At 40.1% G+C, this 16,039-nt stretch overlaps 1 protein-coding gene across 1 annotated transcript; it reads left to right on the forward strand.

The window, feature by feature from the left end:
- Nucleotides 1–16,029, forward strand: ctdsp1 (CTD (carboxy-terminal domain, RNA polymerase II, polypeptide A) small phosphatase 1). Its single transcript, XM_085348335.1, has 7 exons — nt 1–345; nt 9,984–10,132; nt 10,218–10,319; nt 10,820–10,876; nt 11,502–11,594; nt 12,534–12,719; nt 13,058–16,029. Exons 1-7 carry the CDS (start codon nt 273–275, stop codon nt 13,184–13,186), a joined length of 789 nt encoding a protein of 262 aa, XP_085204461.1. The 5' UTR covers nt 1–272; the 3' UTR covers nt 13,187–16,029.
- Nucleotides 16,030–16,039: the final 10 nt, after the last annotated feature.

Genomic DNA, 16,039 nt, shown 5'->3' on the forward strand with positions numbered 1-16,039 from the left:
TGCAAGCGGAGTTGAGCACCATATTGAATCAAAGTTGCCAACTCCTAGACAAACCTCTTAAAACTTCCACACGTCAAACTTGAGCGCGTATCCGAGCGGACACACGGATCCGAAGAGTAATGGGCGCACTGTAGGTGACTTGTTGCGATGTTTCCCGGGGCGTTTCAGCGTTGTTTTCGCTCACGTTAAGTTGGGTTAATGCAGCACCGAGTCGGCGGACTATCTCTAACTTTAAAGTGTGAAGTTGGCACTCTGGACCAGACCTGGATGTGATGGACAATCCGTCCTCTGTAATCACCCAAGTGAGCCGGGATGAAGAGGGAAATAAAGCCGCGGGAGAGAGGGGTAAGTTGCTTATTTATTTATATTATATATATATTAATTTTTTTTAAATACCCCTGTGCAGTCATGTCAGGGGAAAAAAGGAAAAGAAAAGTTTTGCAACTCCTGAACTCCGAGCCTAAGCAGTAAGCTGCTTATGAGCAGCAGCACAGATAAAGCCAGTGTTAGGAAAGTGGACAGAAAACAAGTCAGAGCAAGAAGACCGCGCTGTTGTGTGTACATTATGGCTGCGGCCCTTTGGCCTCTGATGAAAAGTAAAGGAAATGACGTACAGCTGGTTGAGACATCTGTAATAGTAGTCAGATTAAAAGCCTTTCCAGGTCCACCTTAAATCCCGGTTTCCTTGGAGTGATATCATGTCAGATAAATAACTTTTCCTTTTTTTGTTTTGGCAACACCACAAGTGGCCGCTTTCTGCAGCTTTACCAGTTCGGTGTTCACTCACATGAAAGAGTGCCTCTGCCACCGTACGCGCACACAGACAGGTCACCGCTGTAAACTCAAGCTTAGTAAATAATCAGGTGACCTGTCAGTCATCAGCCAAACAATGCTGAGTGGAAGCTAAGACTTTATTCAAACAAGATGCGGACAGACAGAGGTACATAGAGGCAGTAGTGCCTATTTTGGTTTTAAAAGTGGAAGATCACATCTTGTAGTCTGGTGTGTTACACAACCTTTTCCCTCCATACATGGTGTTTACTCGATGTGAAGCGCAGCTGCTATATGAGACAGCGTGTTTGCTCGAATCTACCTAAAGAGATTCCCACAAAACATCTATAGTTTGCAAAGCCACATCAAATCATACTGAAACTTTTAGTTTCTCTTTCATTGTAAGATCAGGTTTATGCAGTCTTTGCAGTTGTGTTTTCTGGTTCTCGCTGAATTAAGGGACATCATTTCACTGATTTTAGCACAGCAGCGACTGAAAATATGGGCTGAGTGATTGTAAAGATCCTCCATCAGCCTTCTGTCTTGCAGTAAGTCAGCCTTCTCAACTTTGTGGAGTCAGGTCTGCCCCAGATGTTAATCAGTATGCTGACAGAGTAAATGGAGTTCAGTAAGACTCATATATGGAAGCATCTTTTTAAAACATTACATGCTAACCAGCGCATTGGGTATTTATGGCCAAAAAATAGGATCAGAAGTCAAGAGCTGGTGGTAATACGACTACTATTACTATAACCAGCACAATGTGAGAGCCCCATGTTATTGTTGTTCCTACTTCATAATAGGAACTTTGGTCCAGGATCAACATTGCAGCTGACTAGTGACATTCTCCAAGCAGTTCAGTTAGCATTAACCAGGATGTTGGCTAATGTTCTTTAAACCACGGGTGTCAAACAGGCCGCAGCCCAGAATTGCCCCAACAAAGACTCCAGTCTGACCCACTGGACGGGTTTAGAAAATTTTAGACATAAATTTTAGACTCAGCTTACTACTGATAAAGACATTCACACCACATCAATATCAAATAATGGAAAACTCCTGTTTTGTCATTTTATTTATTTATTTATTTATTTATTTTCAAAAGCAAAATAAAATCTATTGTGGAAATTTCATATTTTTTAACACTGAGATGAAATTTTGAAATGACACCTCCCCCCCCCCCCTCATATTAAAATATATATGCAGTTAAACGTTATGCTAACAGAAAAGATTTTACTGGTCTGACCCACGTAAGATCTAAGTATTTTGTACATGGGAACGTCAAACTCATTTTACTTCATGGTATATTTTAAACTGTCAACAGCAAAGTGGGGACTTTGACAGTTAAACCTATGCACTAAATCCAAACAAGGTCTGACATTGGGGGGCCAGAAATGAAACCGGATAAACGTACAATTAGAATTGGTGCTTTAAAAAAACCAAAAAAGGGAACTATAGCACACATGATTAAAATTCAATAGGTGATGATAGAAGTACAATTAAAGACTGCAGCTGGTGATGGTAGTCGTTGTTGTGCTAGTTCTCCTGTTGCGGCCTGTAGGCGTAGAGGCCCTCCAGCTCACCCTTAACCTGCAAGCAGAAGAGCTGCCTTCACCAGTTGTAGTTCAGGATGGTGGAACTGGGTCTGAAGTTTTTGACTGATCACATGTAACACTGTCCTCTCAGGCATCTAAAATAAAGAGCTAGCTGCTAAGGTGTGGCAGTGGCCCACCTGAGTATGGTAGAGAAATGGACTTCTGAGAGTGTTTGGAGAAACTAGTGTCACCATCTGAGTGACATACATGAAGTAGAAGAGAAATAATAGGTGCAGTTTCTACTCCACCAGTTCAATAATGACCTCTAATTATGACAGTATTGCTTCTATGAATAGTTCTCAGAAGGCACACTCGCGCGCCCCCCCTTCTTTCATCTGTCCTCTGGCTTTAATATTGTGTTTTAATTTGAAGTTTACATTGTTTAGTCTGCCTTTGTGAACCCACAGAGCCGTTTTAATTTGTCTCTCTTTTTATTGGAGACTTTCATAGTCGCATCAAAGTGTGGCAGCTGTTTCAAAGGCTTTTGCACTTTCTTCTGCATTGAGACGAATCCCTGTAAATAGCTTGTTATCACTCAAGGCTAATTTGAGATGTATTGTCAGTTCAGTTAATTCCATTATCAAGCACACGGGTCAAGCCCTTGTGCCTTATCAAAACTGTAATGTTAAAGATATTTGGAGGGAGTAAGCCAATCAGGAAAGCCTGGTTACTTACTCCTCAATGTACGTTGTCTGACTAAAGTCCGTTTTTAGCTAAACGGTCAATAACAGGGGTGGAAGTGTCTGCAGGAAATCTTTGAACGCCAAGCTTAAAATAGACTCAGATAAAGATCAGATAAGGTGGAGCATCTTATCGTGAGTCTGTGGACTGAGGATTAATTCACTGAAAGTCATGTCATGATGGGAGCTATTTTATTTTTGGTAAGGTGTGGCATACAGTGTAACGTGTTCAGTGGCCTAATTCACAGTGCTAAGTGTAATCTTACATTTTTCACAGTCTGATAAGCTGGAACTCAGTTTTGTTTTAGTTTTACTTACCTTAGCAGTGTGACGGTAAACGGATGAGCCATGATTACCTGATGTTTGGAGATGATAGGCTGGTAAAGCAATAATTAGAGTAAATTTTGCTTTTTGCGTTCCTCATAACTTGTTTGTTTATTAGATTGTTTTCTGCATTATTAAAGTGTTTATATTAGAAGTAGCTCTGAATGTGTTTAGCCCCAAGCTAATGTTTAATGCTGTTTTTTGCAATGCTGTACTCAGATGGTTCTCTTGTGTTTTGAAGTTGCGTTGTTAACACTGTGCTGAAAACCACAACTTAAACACTCTTTAAAATGTTTAAAATGAAACTTCTGACAGTGTCGGTTGTTCAGTTAGAAGCGAGGTAATTAAACTTGTCTTAATCGTGGATCAACCCAATATCACACAGTTATGTTGTAATGGTAAAAGAGTCCGACTGGATACTAATACTTTACAATTTGAAACTCTGATATCGACCAACATTTTTGTTCTTTCTTTGCGCATAAGGAACATAGACAGATTTCCCTAATATTTATGTGTAACTATAAGCCCTTATTAAGATGCAACAGTGCATTTTAAAATGCACTTGGTTTATTGTCACAACAATGCTCAAATTGCTCATTTACGCGCTGCTTGTCATTTGTGGCATTCGGAACGCGTGTGCTCCCAACAGGGAAGATGCAGAGCGGGCTCCAGTAGACGACTATGCAGCATCAACAATCATAACATGGCGATGGCGTCCCGTCTCTTCACTTTTTAAAATTCTCCTTTAGCTGTTATAAATGCGGATGCAACATATTGGCAAATAGTAAATATCAGCCTGGCTGATATATTAGTTGGTCTCTAAATGGCATATGATAAAATACTGATAAATATTAAAAAGTAAAAATGTAAATATCCAGTACAGACATGGTGAACAATTTACGAAGTGCCCACTGGATAAAGTTGTAGATAATTGTGTATTGAAGTACCATGAGGGAGGCATGTGATCCCAAAATTCATTCACACCCGAAGGATACACCAAGCAAGAAGTTATCCTACGCAACAAGAACAAAGAGTCCCTCAGCAGATGCTATATCCCCTACTGAGCTCTTATTGCTGGATTACTAAGTTAGAAGAATGATATGAAGAGAGGGAAAATACTTGCTACCAAGTGTGTTGAAAAATAATAATAAAGCTATTATATGTGTTAACTTTTAGTGCTTAAAGCTGTTGTCCTTACTGCAGCTGAATGCCTGCAGTATGTTCAGCTCCACACTGTAAATTGTCTCCTTTATAATGGGCTCATCTTCATAATGCTTTTATCAATTAAAACATCCAGGTGTTTGGTTTACAAATACTGAAGTGAGTCAAGACTCCAGGAAGCAAATAAGGACTTGATGCTAGGAATTACGAGGACCTGAGGGAGTGAATGAAGGAATGAGGGGAGGAGTGATGAGTTTTCATTAAAGAATACCAGTGACAATAATAATTCAGATGAAATCAGCTCAGTGTACATAGACACTGGTATCAGCTTACCCAAGCTATGCTACAAACACGATGGCAAGCACCTTCCTCCACTGATACCCGTCTGTTTCCTCTTCCTGTTTTGGCCTGAGCACAGCAGAGGCCAACGGAGGGTCAGACGGGGTTTGAATCCACAAATTGAGTTGGAGGGTATTGCAGAGGAGTAATAAAAGAGGCGTGAGAGATGGACAACAGAGGTTTGTGTGTTGGTAACACAGTCACGTCTGGACAGAGAGAGAAAGGGAGTATGGTGCATAAAGGGACAGAAACCAAGCCTAATGTGAGACAGAAGAGTGAGGAGCAGAGCTAATCAGAGGTTTACAAGACCGGGAGAAACCCGCACTGGGAGCCTGGGCTTGACGAGCATTCATGAGAGCAGAAATAATTTCAGTAACTCGAATAAAGTTTTGTGGTTGGCGAGCAAATTTATTTTTTATTTATTTTTATTTATTTATTTTATTTATTTATTTATTCCCCCCCCCCTGTTGGAATGATGTTAAACTTGGTGTGCAGATCTTTTGGCACAAAGACTGATCCCAAGCACTGTTGTGGGTTTATGATATATGTTTTGCATATCAACGACCGGCTCACTAATTGGCTTCAGAAACTGCAGCTAAACCACTCTCCATAAATATAATGCCTCCAATAAAATAAATCGAACACCCCAGGAAACATTATTTCACATTTATTCACCCAGTCTGTTAGCAGGTAATGAAAGTAAAGCAAATGAATGGAAAAAGAAGTGAAATGGATTATTATTATTATTATTATTATTATTATTATTATTATTGGTATTTGGGCATATGGGTGTTATTGAAAATATGAGGTCAGGTTGTAGTATGTGTTTGTTTTTTGTGCCACACCCCGAGAAGCTGAATATGCGACATATACTGTAGAACTTTATACAGTTGTATTGAATAAATAGCATGGGTAACATAAGTCATGTTACAGAAGACTGTCTGAAGACTATCATTTCTTTGGTAAAAAGTTCTGCTGCACAAATGTATAGGAAAATTTAAAATAAATAAATATCCTGAAATAAAAGAACACAACCACAGCTGACACATCAACTTAGTTATGGCCCATCTACGCTCCAAGGGAGGGACAAAGGCATACGAAGAGCAGTGAGTCTTCTGTGTCAGATGTGCGACTTCACCACAAATCCCATGTGGTAGTAAAGTATGACACAGCTGTTCAGCTGTCTCACAACACTTCGTGTGAAGCTGGTAAAGTGCTGTGTAAGACTATGAGCTGCATGCTCTGATCTCAGATAATGAGGTCAGAGCATAAACCTTGTAATCACAGGAAGTTCGTTGTCACAAACTCCGCCCACCTCCTGTTTTAAACCTTTTGTATGTTAGTTGCAGCCAATCAGAAGATGGTTTCCTTAAATTGGTAAGACCCTTTAGTATTTAGTAATTATCTGCTTTTCAAAGTGTTGTTGTTGTTTTTTTTATATAATTTTTTAAATTACTTTTCAACTAAATGATCACAGCAGTGCTTTAGCTAGAAATTATTTTCATAATTGCAATTACCACAATTAGTGTTCAAAGTTTCTCATGAGTCTTTCACACATGCTATTTGGAAGGCTAAAACAAACTGCTTTACATGTGTTAGATGTTTGATATTTAAATGTTAAAAATTAAAAATGTCATTTAAAAACCATAAGAAATCATTTTCAGTATGATCAGAGGGGCACCTCAATGTCAACCACATATTTAATTTGTGGGATATTTATAATTAGAGCTATTTTGTAACTTTGTAATATGTTTGTTACTGTTCTTTCTGTCTTGGAGCAACTGTGACCACATTTACTCTGGGATTAATGAGGATTGTGATTTACTTATAATTTATTTGAAGCCGGTGTTGGTACCTGTAAATGAAATCTAAACAGCCGCACAGCAAACCCATTACAGGAATGAGTTTTGAATACCTGTTGAGCTTCCAGGTACAAAGTGTTCGTTTGCTACACGATGATTGACAATAAGGCTGCCAGCTTTGGTTAATAATCAGTTTCTTGGGAACATCTGGAGGGTTTGTTTTGTGAACAGAAAAACTCAAACACTGCTTAAAGTCCTGCTTTTGTGCTTATTTTGCAAAGTAGTAGTTAAAGTGATTTTTATGTAGCTTCCATTTGGGTTTAGAATTTATAAAAATGCTTGTCGCTTGATGTAAGTGATCAATGAACCTGAAGTTCAGGTCTTTCATTGCCTGAGTGGTTAGTTTGCATTTTATACATACCAAGCAAACGAAAAGTTTTGAATTGCGTCATTTTGGTATTGAGTAAATATTGTTTACAGATTGCCTGCGGTGGTTGTTTGTATTATTAATTAATTTGTTCTGGTTGCCGCACATCACTCAATAATTAACCTGATGTGCTTAAAAAAACTTGTCTCTTTGGCACCATCGCTTCACGTGGTGTTAAAGTGGTGAATTTTCATTGGTGGGGCTCGAGTCGTGTTTTTCTGCTGACATCAGAGAAGCAGTTACGCAAGAGGTCCGGTCAGGCACGTGTCTCCAGGACGGCCTGTGCACATGACAGTATGAGGAAAGTTGCTGGATGTCCTTTGTACTGTTTTTATACAATCACTGACTAGATGGGGGTCATGAGTTAGGAAGTGCTGTATGCAAGTAGAGTATTTCAGGTATTTCAACACAGGAAGTGTGTCAAATTAAATTTACATTAAAAAAAAAAAAAAATTTGGTCATTTACGAGGCAAAATTTTTGGGGTAGCTACGAGTTGAAATGAACAAACACAGCTATTTTAGTAAAAAATGATATGGGACTGATCATTTACCAGCTTAGATGGTGTGGTAAAGTTTTCAGTGTGTGTGTGATTATGGAAAACTGTGGTCTTGGAGATACTTAAGCCATTTCCGCACACGCACTGCAGCCCTGAAGTTTTCCAGACATTACCCAATGGACGTGTATGCAAGTACACATGTCTGACACAGTTGGATATTAAACCTTCTTTAACCTTCCAGACCGCTGGTGCAAAAATCATGTGATGTCAGATTGTGTTGATTTGCACCAATGTGAGAATAAAGCAGGTAATGGCAGGCTGAGGAAATTTATAACCAGTCCTGGGCTTCATGCATGCTTGATTGAGACAGCACCCTCGACTAACTGTAGTGTGAACACGTCTGATGCAAATCATCTCCCGCTGTGTGCTAAATTTGGGAAAGGGCATTTTCATACGTGAAAACTGCGACACTTTTCCATGAAAGATCGCTGTGTACTTTGGCAAGGCTTTGCATATTTGTGGGTACATTTTGTCAACAGTAGTAATAGTGAAAGATGGTCTTGAGAACTTCACGAGTGTTTAGTGTAATTAAAGGTTTGAAGGCAGTTGTGGTCAGAGTAATTACCAAATTATTACATGAGTATTACACTAACCATTGAGGTTGCAGCTGTTGCGATCAGAGTGTGAGATGGCTCTTTCTGCAGTCCTGTTTTTCAAAAATCATACTGGTCAAGAGGTAAAAATGAAATAATTATATATTTTACTTGTTTTTGTTTTGGCATTCACATTTTTACTATGTCATGGAAGAAACATAAAATGCTATATAGTTGATCTTTATATTTATGTATGGTAAAAATGTGCAAATCTCTTTAAATTGTGAGGTTTTATGCATCAGGCCATAATAAAAATAATCTGGTACTTGGCGTGTCTTTAAAATGAGGTAAACACAACAACTGTTACACTGTCACTATTTTAGTTACAAAATGATGCCAAAATGCTGAATCAGCATGTTTTAAAAACTAAGAACAGCCCTACTGCTTCCATAGGAAGATAACTAGCAGCCAGGTGCTGCTAATCAATGCACTTTAATAACTGATCATTAGTAGACGTGAGCATCTCTACAAAAAGACATTGCTGGTCTGGAGCATTCAGGTGTGTTAACTAAATACCAAGTAGGAAAGACAACATGACTGATCTTAGAGAAGCAGAGGTGCTCCCTATCAATGTGAGAAGGGTTATAAGTTTGAAGCCTATTATTCTACAGTGAGAAAGATTATTTACAAGTGGAAAAACATTCCAGATCCCTGCCAATCTTCACAGGAGTGAACAACCCAGAAAATTCACCCGGTTTGTCAGATGTTGCAACACAAAGAGATATTGCAAAAAACCCAAGAGCTACATCTCAGACTCATTAGACCTCAATTAGCATGTTAAAGTTCATGGCTTGTTTGAAAGCGCTGCAGGAGAGCGCTTATTCTGTTTTAGGAGACTGTGGCAGCACGTGTTAGGGTTTGCAAAGTTGTAACTGAGCAAACCACAAGACTTCTAGAACAGTGTTTTGGACAGACTAGACCAAAATCTTTTGCTGTAATGCACAGCATCATGTTTGGAGAAAACCAAACGCAGCATATCTGCACAAACACTCCAACTGAAGCACGGTGGTGGACGTGTGATGATTTGTGCTTGCTTTGCAGCCACAGGACCTGAACACATCAGTCATTGGTGAACAGAGGAGTTCACGGTCGATTCAAAGTATTCTAGAGACAGATGTGACACATCTGTCTGACAGCTAAAACTTTGGCCAACAGCCATGCAAAAGGACAATGATCCAATCACATCAGAAAATCTGCAACAGAATGGCTGACTCAACCTGATGTAAGGCCTCACCACAGCAGGATTTCAGAGAGCCATGCATAAATAAATGCCCACAAATTTCAATGAATAGAAGCAACATTGTAAAGAAGAGTAGGCCAACATTCCTACATGACCACGCAAGACACAGCTGAAGTCATACAGAAACCCATTAGTGCTGAAAGTGGTTCTACAAACTACTGAATCATGGGGTGTGCTTGGGGTTTTTTTTTCTTCTTTTTTTTCTTTTAAAACACACTGCTTCTGCATTTTGGCTTAGGTTTTACCATGTAGTAAGGACTAAGTAGTTTTATGTCTTAGTGTATTACTTTGTTCGATTGTTTGATCAGACTTGAAGACTTTAAGTAAATGTCTGTTTTGTGCCCATGTGTTCAAAGCATACCGATAATGATGATAAAGATATTCCCATGCACCTCTTAATATTAAGAGCTTTTCCTAAAAGCCAAGCTGTTAAAGATCCTGTATGTTGTAATTACTGCAAGCTCGACAATTTCTTGATCTATCATCTTCTTCTGCAGGTTCCTCTCCCTCTCTGTCTTCCAAGAAACCCAGGAGTGGAGGCCTCTTCTCCAGCCTTTTCTGCTGCCTGTGCCGGGACCAGCCTGAGCCGCCACCAGTCAACAACAACGCCCCTCTCTTGGTAGAAGAGAATGGAACAGTGTCCAAGGTGTGTTTTCTCTGTTGCCCTGGATCAATTTTTATTTGTGTACTTTTGCAGTCAGCTCATTATTTTGTGGTTTCTCTTTTTGAAGATCCAGGCGAAACCACTGCTGCCTCCAGTGAAGTCAAAAGACTCCGGAAAGATCTGTGTGGTTATAGATCTGGATGAGACCTTAGTTCACAGCTCTTTTAAGGTAAGGCGGGGGAATGATAACACGCTGTAGACTGAGTTATACAAGCAATTATGTTCAACTTCAACATTTGCAAGCGTGTTCTTTAATTTCCTGCTGCAGGAACTAAAGGATGTGTGTGTTCAGAGAGGCTTTACAGCACTTAGCTGTCCCCTGCGATCACATTACATCATTATTTAGTTACGTTTAGAACACAACAGTCCAAGATCTGCACTTTTCCCTCCATCTGGTTGCTGTTGGCTCTGGCAGTGACATTTTTGTCGTGGCTGGCAAATGCCAAACTCAAACACAGTCACTCCTGCATCTGCGCACACACTGACTGTCTCAACCTGTCTGTCTAGAAACAACACTAAGTCAGTTCATGTTTTAGCATGTAAAAGGCAAAGTCCAGTGTCTGTATGTGTTTGTTTGTTTTGTTTTTTAAGTCTTTATTTTGGTTTAATAAGTATCTCCCCCCCCTTTTTATTTTTTATTTTTTTAATTTTATTTTATTTTTTGGTTAGCCTGTGAACAACGCAGATTTCATCATTCCTGTGGAAATCGACGGAACAATACACCAGGTAATGCTAGCATCATCAGAAATATTCATATTGTCATGCACTGTGCTCATGCCTCATTGTCATTTTGTCATTTCGGTTGTGTGACAGCACTTCTCTTGAGCGCATTTTGCTGAGTATAGAAGGTGATGTCAGCGTTTAAGGGATTTGAGGACGGCTGCTTGGAGTCCGATGACACACGATGGGTCTGGGCCTGATTCAAGTAATCCAGGATAGGTTTGTTCAGACAAGCACAGCCTATTCCGGATGACTTGGTTCAGGAACGCTGCCCTGAGCTGCCAACACAGCAGCAAGGAGGAAAAAAAAAAAAAGATGGAGGAAGAGCTTTAAGGAGCCCAGTGCTTGTCTTTTTGTGAGCTACAACTGCATCTTTCTCATTTAGCTTCAGTTTGGCTTGAATGTCTGCTACTAACTCCTTGGAAGTAAATAAGATGTTCTGCAAAAATGTAACATCTGTCCATTAGAAGAAGTCTCCAGTCATGAGCTGCATGTTGAGTTTCTCCCCCTTTTTTTAAAATAACATTCACTTGAAACGTCCTCGGGCAGTTGGAATTTGTAGAAACATGTTACATTTTGAGTGTATGGCGGGTGTGCATGATGCTGATTTAAGGATTCCTGCATCTTCCAGGTGTATGTCCTGAAGCGGCCCCATGTTGACGAGTTTCTGAAGAGGATGGGGGAGCTGTTCGAATGTGTCCTCTTCACTGCCAGTTTAGCTAAGGTGAGAAACCACCTCATCGCAGCCAGCTGTGCTGATTATTAATGTATGGTTGGCTGATTCCCTGCAGTTGACAGCAATAAACTCGGAGGGAGCAGGGAAAAGCTGGATGTATTCAGGGAAGTTGTCTGTGAACAGTTTAATATTTTGGATCCTTTAAAATAGACTTGGGGCGTTATGAGAGAAATGAGAAGAGGTCATTTGAGCTGCTTCCTTATCTCCCGAGGGATAACACAGCAGGGGGAACCGCGTGTTTGATTTGGCACAGATTTCATACCGGATGCTCTTCCCGATGTAGCCTTCCCATTTTTCAGTGCTCTGAGACTTGCACTAGGCGCACACTACCTTGTGAACCCCCCCCCCCCCCGAGGCTGGGTTTGTCTCGCTGGTCTCAACCAGGGTCTTCATGTGTGAGACCCGTTAGTAAAAAAAACCTTATTCTGATTGCGTTGGTTGCTAGCAGATTGCTGCAGTTGTCCATAGTTTGCATGGAAGACGGCAACTTGGCTGCAAACACTCTTGTTAATCATCAAGGTAGTATAACTTGGAGGTGCAACCCAAACTGAAAAGATTTGCCTTCAAAGTAAAACCTGATAAGCCAAAACTTGTAATTTCAAGGTCTCTGTTTATAGTTGCTATACAAACTATGGGCGACTGGCAATCTGCTCATAACCCAAGCAATTATAAGGTTTTCAGTGCAGGACTCTGATTGGCAGTTGCTGTTATTGATTTCACAGCAACCATTTTATTTTTATTGTTTCCCCTAGTGGCCACTGGTTATCAGGCAGTCTCATACCAGTCTCTAGGTCTGTGTGAATGTGTTAACCACGACACTGTGATGGTGGCAGTAAAAACTAATACTATAAACTGATACTAAAAACGGAAATCTCAGCTGTATCTACATAAAGATTTTGCTTTAAATTGAGCGTGCTTCTCCATCAGTATGCAGACCCAGTCTCCGATCTCCTGGACAAGTGGGGTGCTTTCCGCTGCCGCCTTTTCCGGGAGTCTTGCGTCTTTCATCGAGGGAATTATGTCAAGGATCTGAGTCGCCTGGGTCGTGACCTCAACAAAGTGATTATTGTGGATAACTCCCCTGCCTCCTACATCTTCCATCCTGACAATGCAGTAAGTCTTCTGGACAGCACTTAGGATCGTTCACCTGCTTAAGCAAGTTGCTTAAGCAAGTTCATAGTATTACCCTCAAGGTTGTGGTTGATTTTTTTTTTTTTTTGGGGGGGGGGGTACAATTTCCCAATTTTGTAACTGTATTAAAACAAGTATTGCACTTTTATTGAAAGATGTAGTTTGGGGGACACTAAGCCCAATTTCAGTGTCCCACTCTTACTTGATTTATTGTTTAAATAAAAAAAGGCATCAAAGTAAATAAGATGAATAAGAAATTAGATTTCTAACTATATTTGTTGAATCTCCACAACGATATTGATGCTTATGTTTTTGTTCAGGTGCCTGTGGCCTCTTGGTTCGATGACATGTCCGACACAGAGCTGCTGGACCTCATCCCGTTCTTTGAGAGGCTGAGCAAAGTCGATAACGTCTACACAGTCCTCAAGCAACAAGGGACCTCAAGCTAACTTCGTTTGACTTTTTCATCTCAGCTCTGAACAAACCGGCGTACAAAAAAGCAAAAAAAAAATTAAAATTCCCCCAGAAACGCCGCACCAGCCAGGCTCCAGCTATCACTGCCCACCAGAACACAGACTGCTTCACAGCCGCCAGAGCCATCAAAGCAACCGTCCCACACACCAAACCAAGATCACCATGGGAGAGCCTTTGGTGACATTTTGACGGCATCGACACTGCCACCTCCTGGTCAGACAGCAAACTGTCTGCAAGTTGCCTTCCAAGAACCAGCTGATGTGAGTGAATGGACGAGAGGATGAATGAATGTTTAATGGCCTTTCTGCAGCCCCACTGGACTTTCAGTAGAGTAAACAAAGAAGAGGTCTGTAGCCACGATTCCTCTGGACCTGGGTACTGGACTTAGACTTCTCATGGATGTGATTTGGCAGCCTGATTGCACAAGACTTGCAGGAAGTTTCAGAAAGGTTTACGCTTCTTGATCTGTTGGATTGTTGAAAGGGCAGGTCGGAGGTATACGTACTGTAGATGTCTTTTAAGCATTTTGGTCAAGCGTTATGTTCTTCACAGCCTAATTTTATCACACTATCTGTCTCCAGTCAAAGGCATGTGATCCTCAGTTGTCATATTTTTAGAGCTTTTAGAGTGACGTGGTCAGGTTTTTAATAGTCATGAGTTATCAGTGTTATGAATGAATCTGATTTTTAAAAGGTTTCTTTTTTAAACTCAGCTGGCATTGCAAGCTCAGACACTATTACAAGTTGTTAAATGAATGAATAAAGTGATCGGACCACTTTAAAAGTAATCTAATCCCTTTTACCGCAGATTAAATTTATATGCTAAGCCCATCTTAAAAGATGAACACGTGGGCACGATTTTAAGTATTTTTACTGTCTGTGCAGCAGGTAAAGGAAATCAGTCAGATTCAGAGCACTGACTCGGGTCGTGACTGCATTATTTTATCAGAAACCTCACACTAATCTTTAAGTATCCATCTGCACTCGAAAGTGACAGAGCAGCTGTTAATGGATCTGGTAGATGTTAGCCTCTTGTTTTAAAGCCACACACAAACCTGAATTTGTCTTCTGTGTATTTACAGACTGTAATTGGATGGTTAAAAGAAAGTTTTGTGATGTTAAAAAGAAAAGACACCGGTGGATTTGTCATGATCTTCAAAGTACTTTTTCCTTTTTAAATTGTCTTTTAAGCGGTACACAGAGGCTGGAAACTATTTCTAAATTTATGTCATGAAATAGGTTTTGAGGAGGGGGGGGCTGCCGCGAGTATCCCAGTATATGGGAGGGCACATCTTTGAAAACAAAGTGTTTAATATAGCGCAGGTTTTAAAGGAGCTATCCACCCCAAAACGACTTAAACACTACAATAAACTGCTGTTAGTGATGCCTCATACTGGCTGTTTCCTTATGTTTTAAACCTGGCAGAGATCTGATACTGTGCAGGTTTTTGTGATGTTTTTGGAAGCATTGAAAAGCCTGTGCAGCTACAGCAGATCTAAAGCTAAGTCTTTAAATGTCTGTTTTATTTTATTTTTTCCCCTTTTTTCTTTTACACAAAACTGCAGAATTTTTTGTATTTCTGCCTGCAGATAAAAACCTAGCAGGGTGCCACAGCTTGATGCTAGTCCGCTCATCAAAGTTACTAAGTGCATGCTGGGAATTGTAGGACTCACTGATTTTTGCAGTTTATCAGCAGTAACAAAGAGTGGAAAGTGTGAGATTATTTTGGGGTGGAGTCTTCCTTTTTTCTTGTGCACGTCTGTGTTGTGTATCTGTGTTGTGTATCTGTATTGTATTCTGCCCGCTCAGTTTTAAGGAGCAACGCAGTTTCTAACGGGCCTTGCAGATTGGTGCGATCGCCCTAGTTTGCGTTGACAATGTGTTGACACTGATGAATGAATGTGGTGGATTTGACTTGGCAGCCTCGATGGCAGGCTTGTGACGTGACTTCGCCTAGATGAGGAAGGGGTGATTAAATCTACCACCTTAAGAGCTATTATTACTTTTTAAAAAATGTTTAACAAATTATTGTCAATCAAGATTAGCCTGTTTCATTTCTAAATAATTAACTGATTTTTACTGCTGCCTTCTATTATTTTTTATTTTTTTCCCCAAGAGTCATCTTCTTAAAGAATATTTACAGTAGGTTTTCCAAAACGGGAAGACATTGCTCTTGCTGTTTTCTTACAGGACCTGGTCGGTTGCCTCGCGTACAAGGAGGGAGAGAGGATTCAGAAACACCAGCAAATAACTAAAGAGATAGTATCTTACCATTGGAGGCACATAACAGGTTTAAAACAGTGTTTTCATGAAAGCCATCATCAAATTACTGATGCCGCGTGTGTTTTGGAATTCATTGGCAAAGACGAGTATTTATAGGAACGCTGAGTCATCTTGTTAATGGATTACATGTAAAACAGGTTGTGTCACTATGGGGGCCCATTCACTGATACTGTACTTCTTACACATTCAGTAGATATGTATATGTTGTTTTTGCACAGTAATAAAGCAAACGAATTTCATTAATATATGGAATATTCATGTTACTGTACTCATGATTCAATAGCTGTAACTTTTTCTTTTTTATTTTTTTTTTGTGACCTTTGTTTTATCATACCAAATTCTGTATGGACTGTATGTAATAATGCCCCCCATAAATGCTTAAGGAAACATGGTCTAAGGTGCTGTTCTGTTTTTTGGGGAAAAAAAGCAACACAAGCGGTACATTTTCAAGCCTGAGGAGGTGGGTTTGTTACATTTAGTCAGACAAACAAAAAAAAAAAGCCAGATGTTAAGAGAGGGGGGAGGGGGCAACAAAGACCTGACACC

The sequence above is a fragment of the Diplotaxodon limnothrissa genome, linkage group LG23 (assembly GCF_057381915.1).
Source record: "Diplotaxodon limnothrissa isolate DT_005_m linkage group LG23, D_limnothrissa_male_GT1.1, whole genome shotgun sequence".
In the NCBI taxonomy this organism is placed as follows: Eukaryota; Metazoa; Chordata; class Actinopteri; order Cichliformes; family Cichlidae; genus Diplotaxodon; species Diplotaxodon limnothrissa.

Bases quoted from the DNA above. Each gene is read 5' to 3' on its own strand.
- ctdsp1 (XM_085348335.1), top strand. From the start codon at position 273: ATGGACAATCCGTCCTCTGTAATCACCCAAGTGAGCCGGGATGAAGAG. The intron at 346-9,983 runs GTAAGTTGCTTA...CTTCTTCTGCAG, and splicing joins TAAAGCCGCGGGAGAGAGGG to GTTCCTCTCCCTCTCTGTCT. The intron at 10,133-10,217 runs GTGTGTTTTCTC...CTCTTTTTGAAG, and splicing joins AGAATGGAACAGTGTCCAAG to ATCCAGGCGAAACCACTGCT.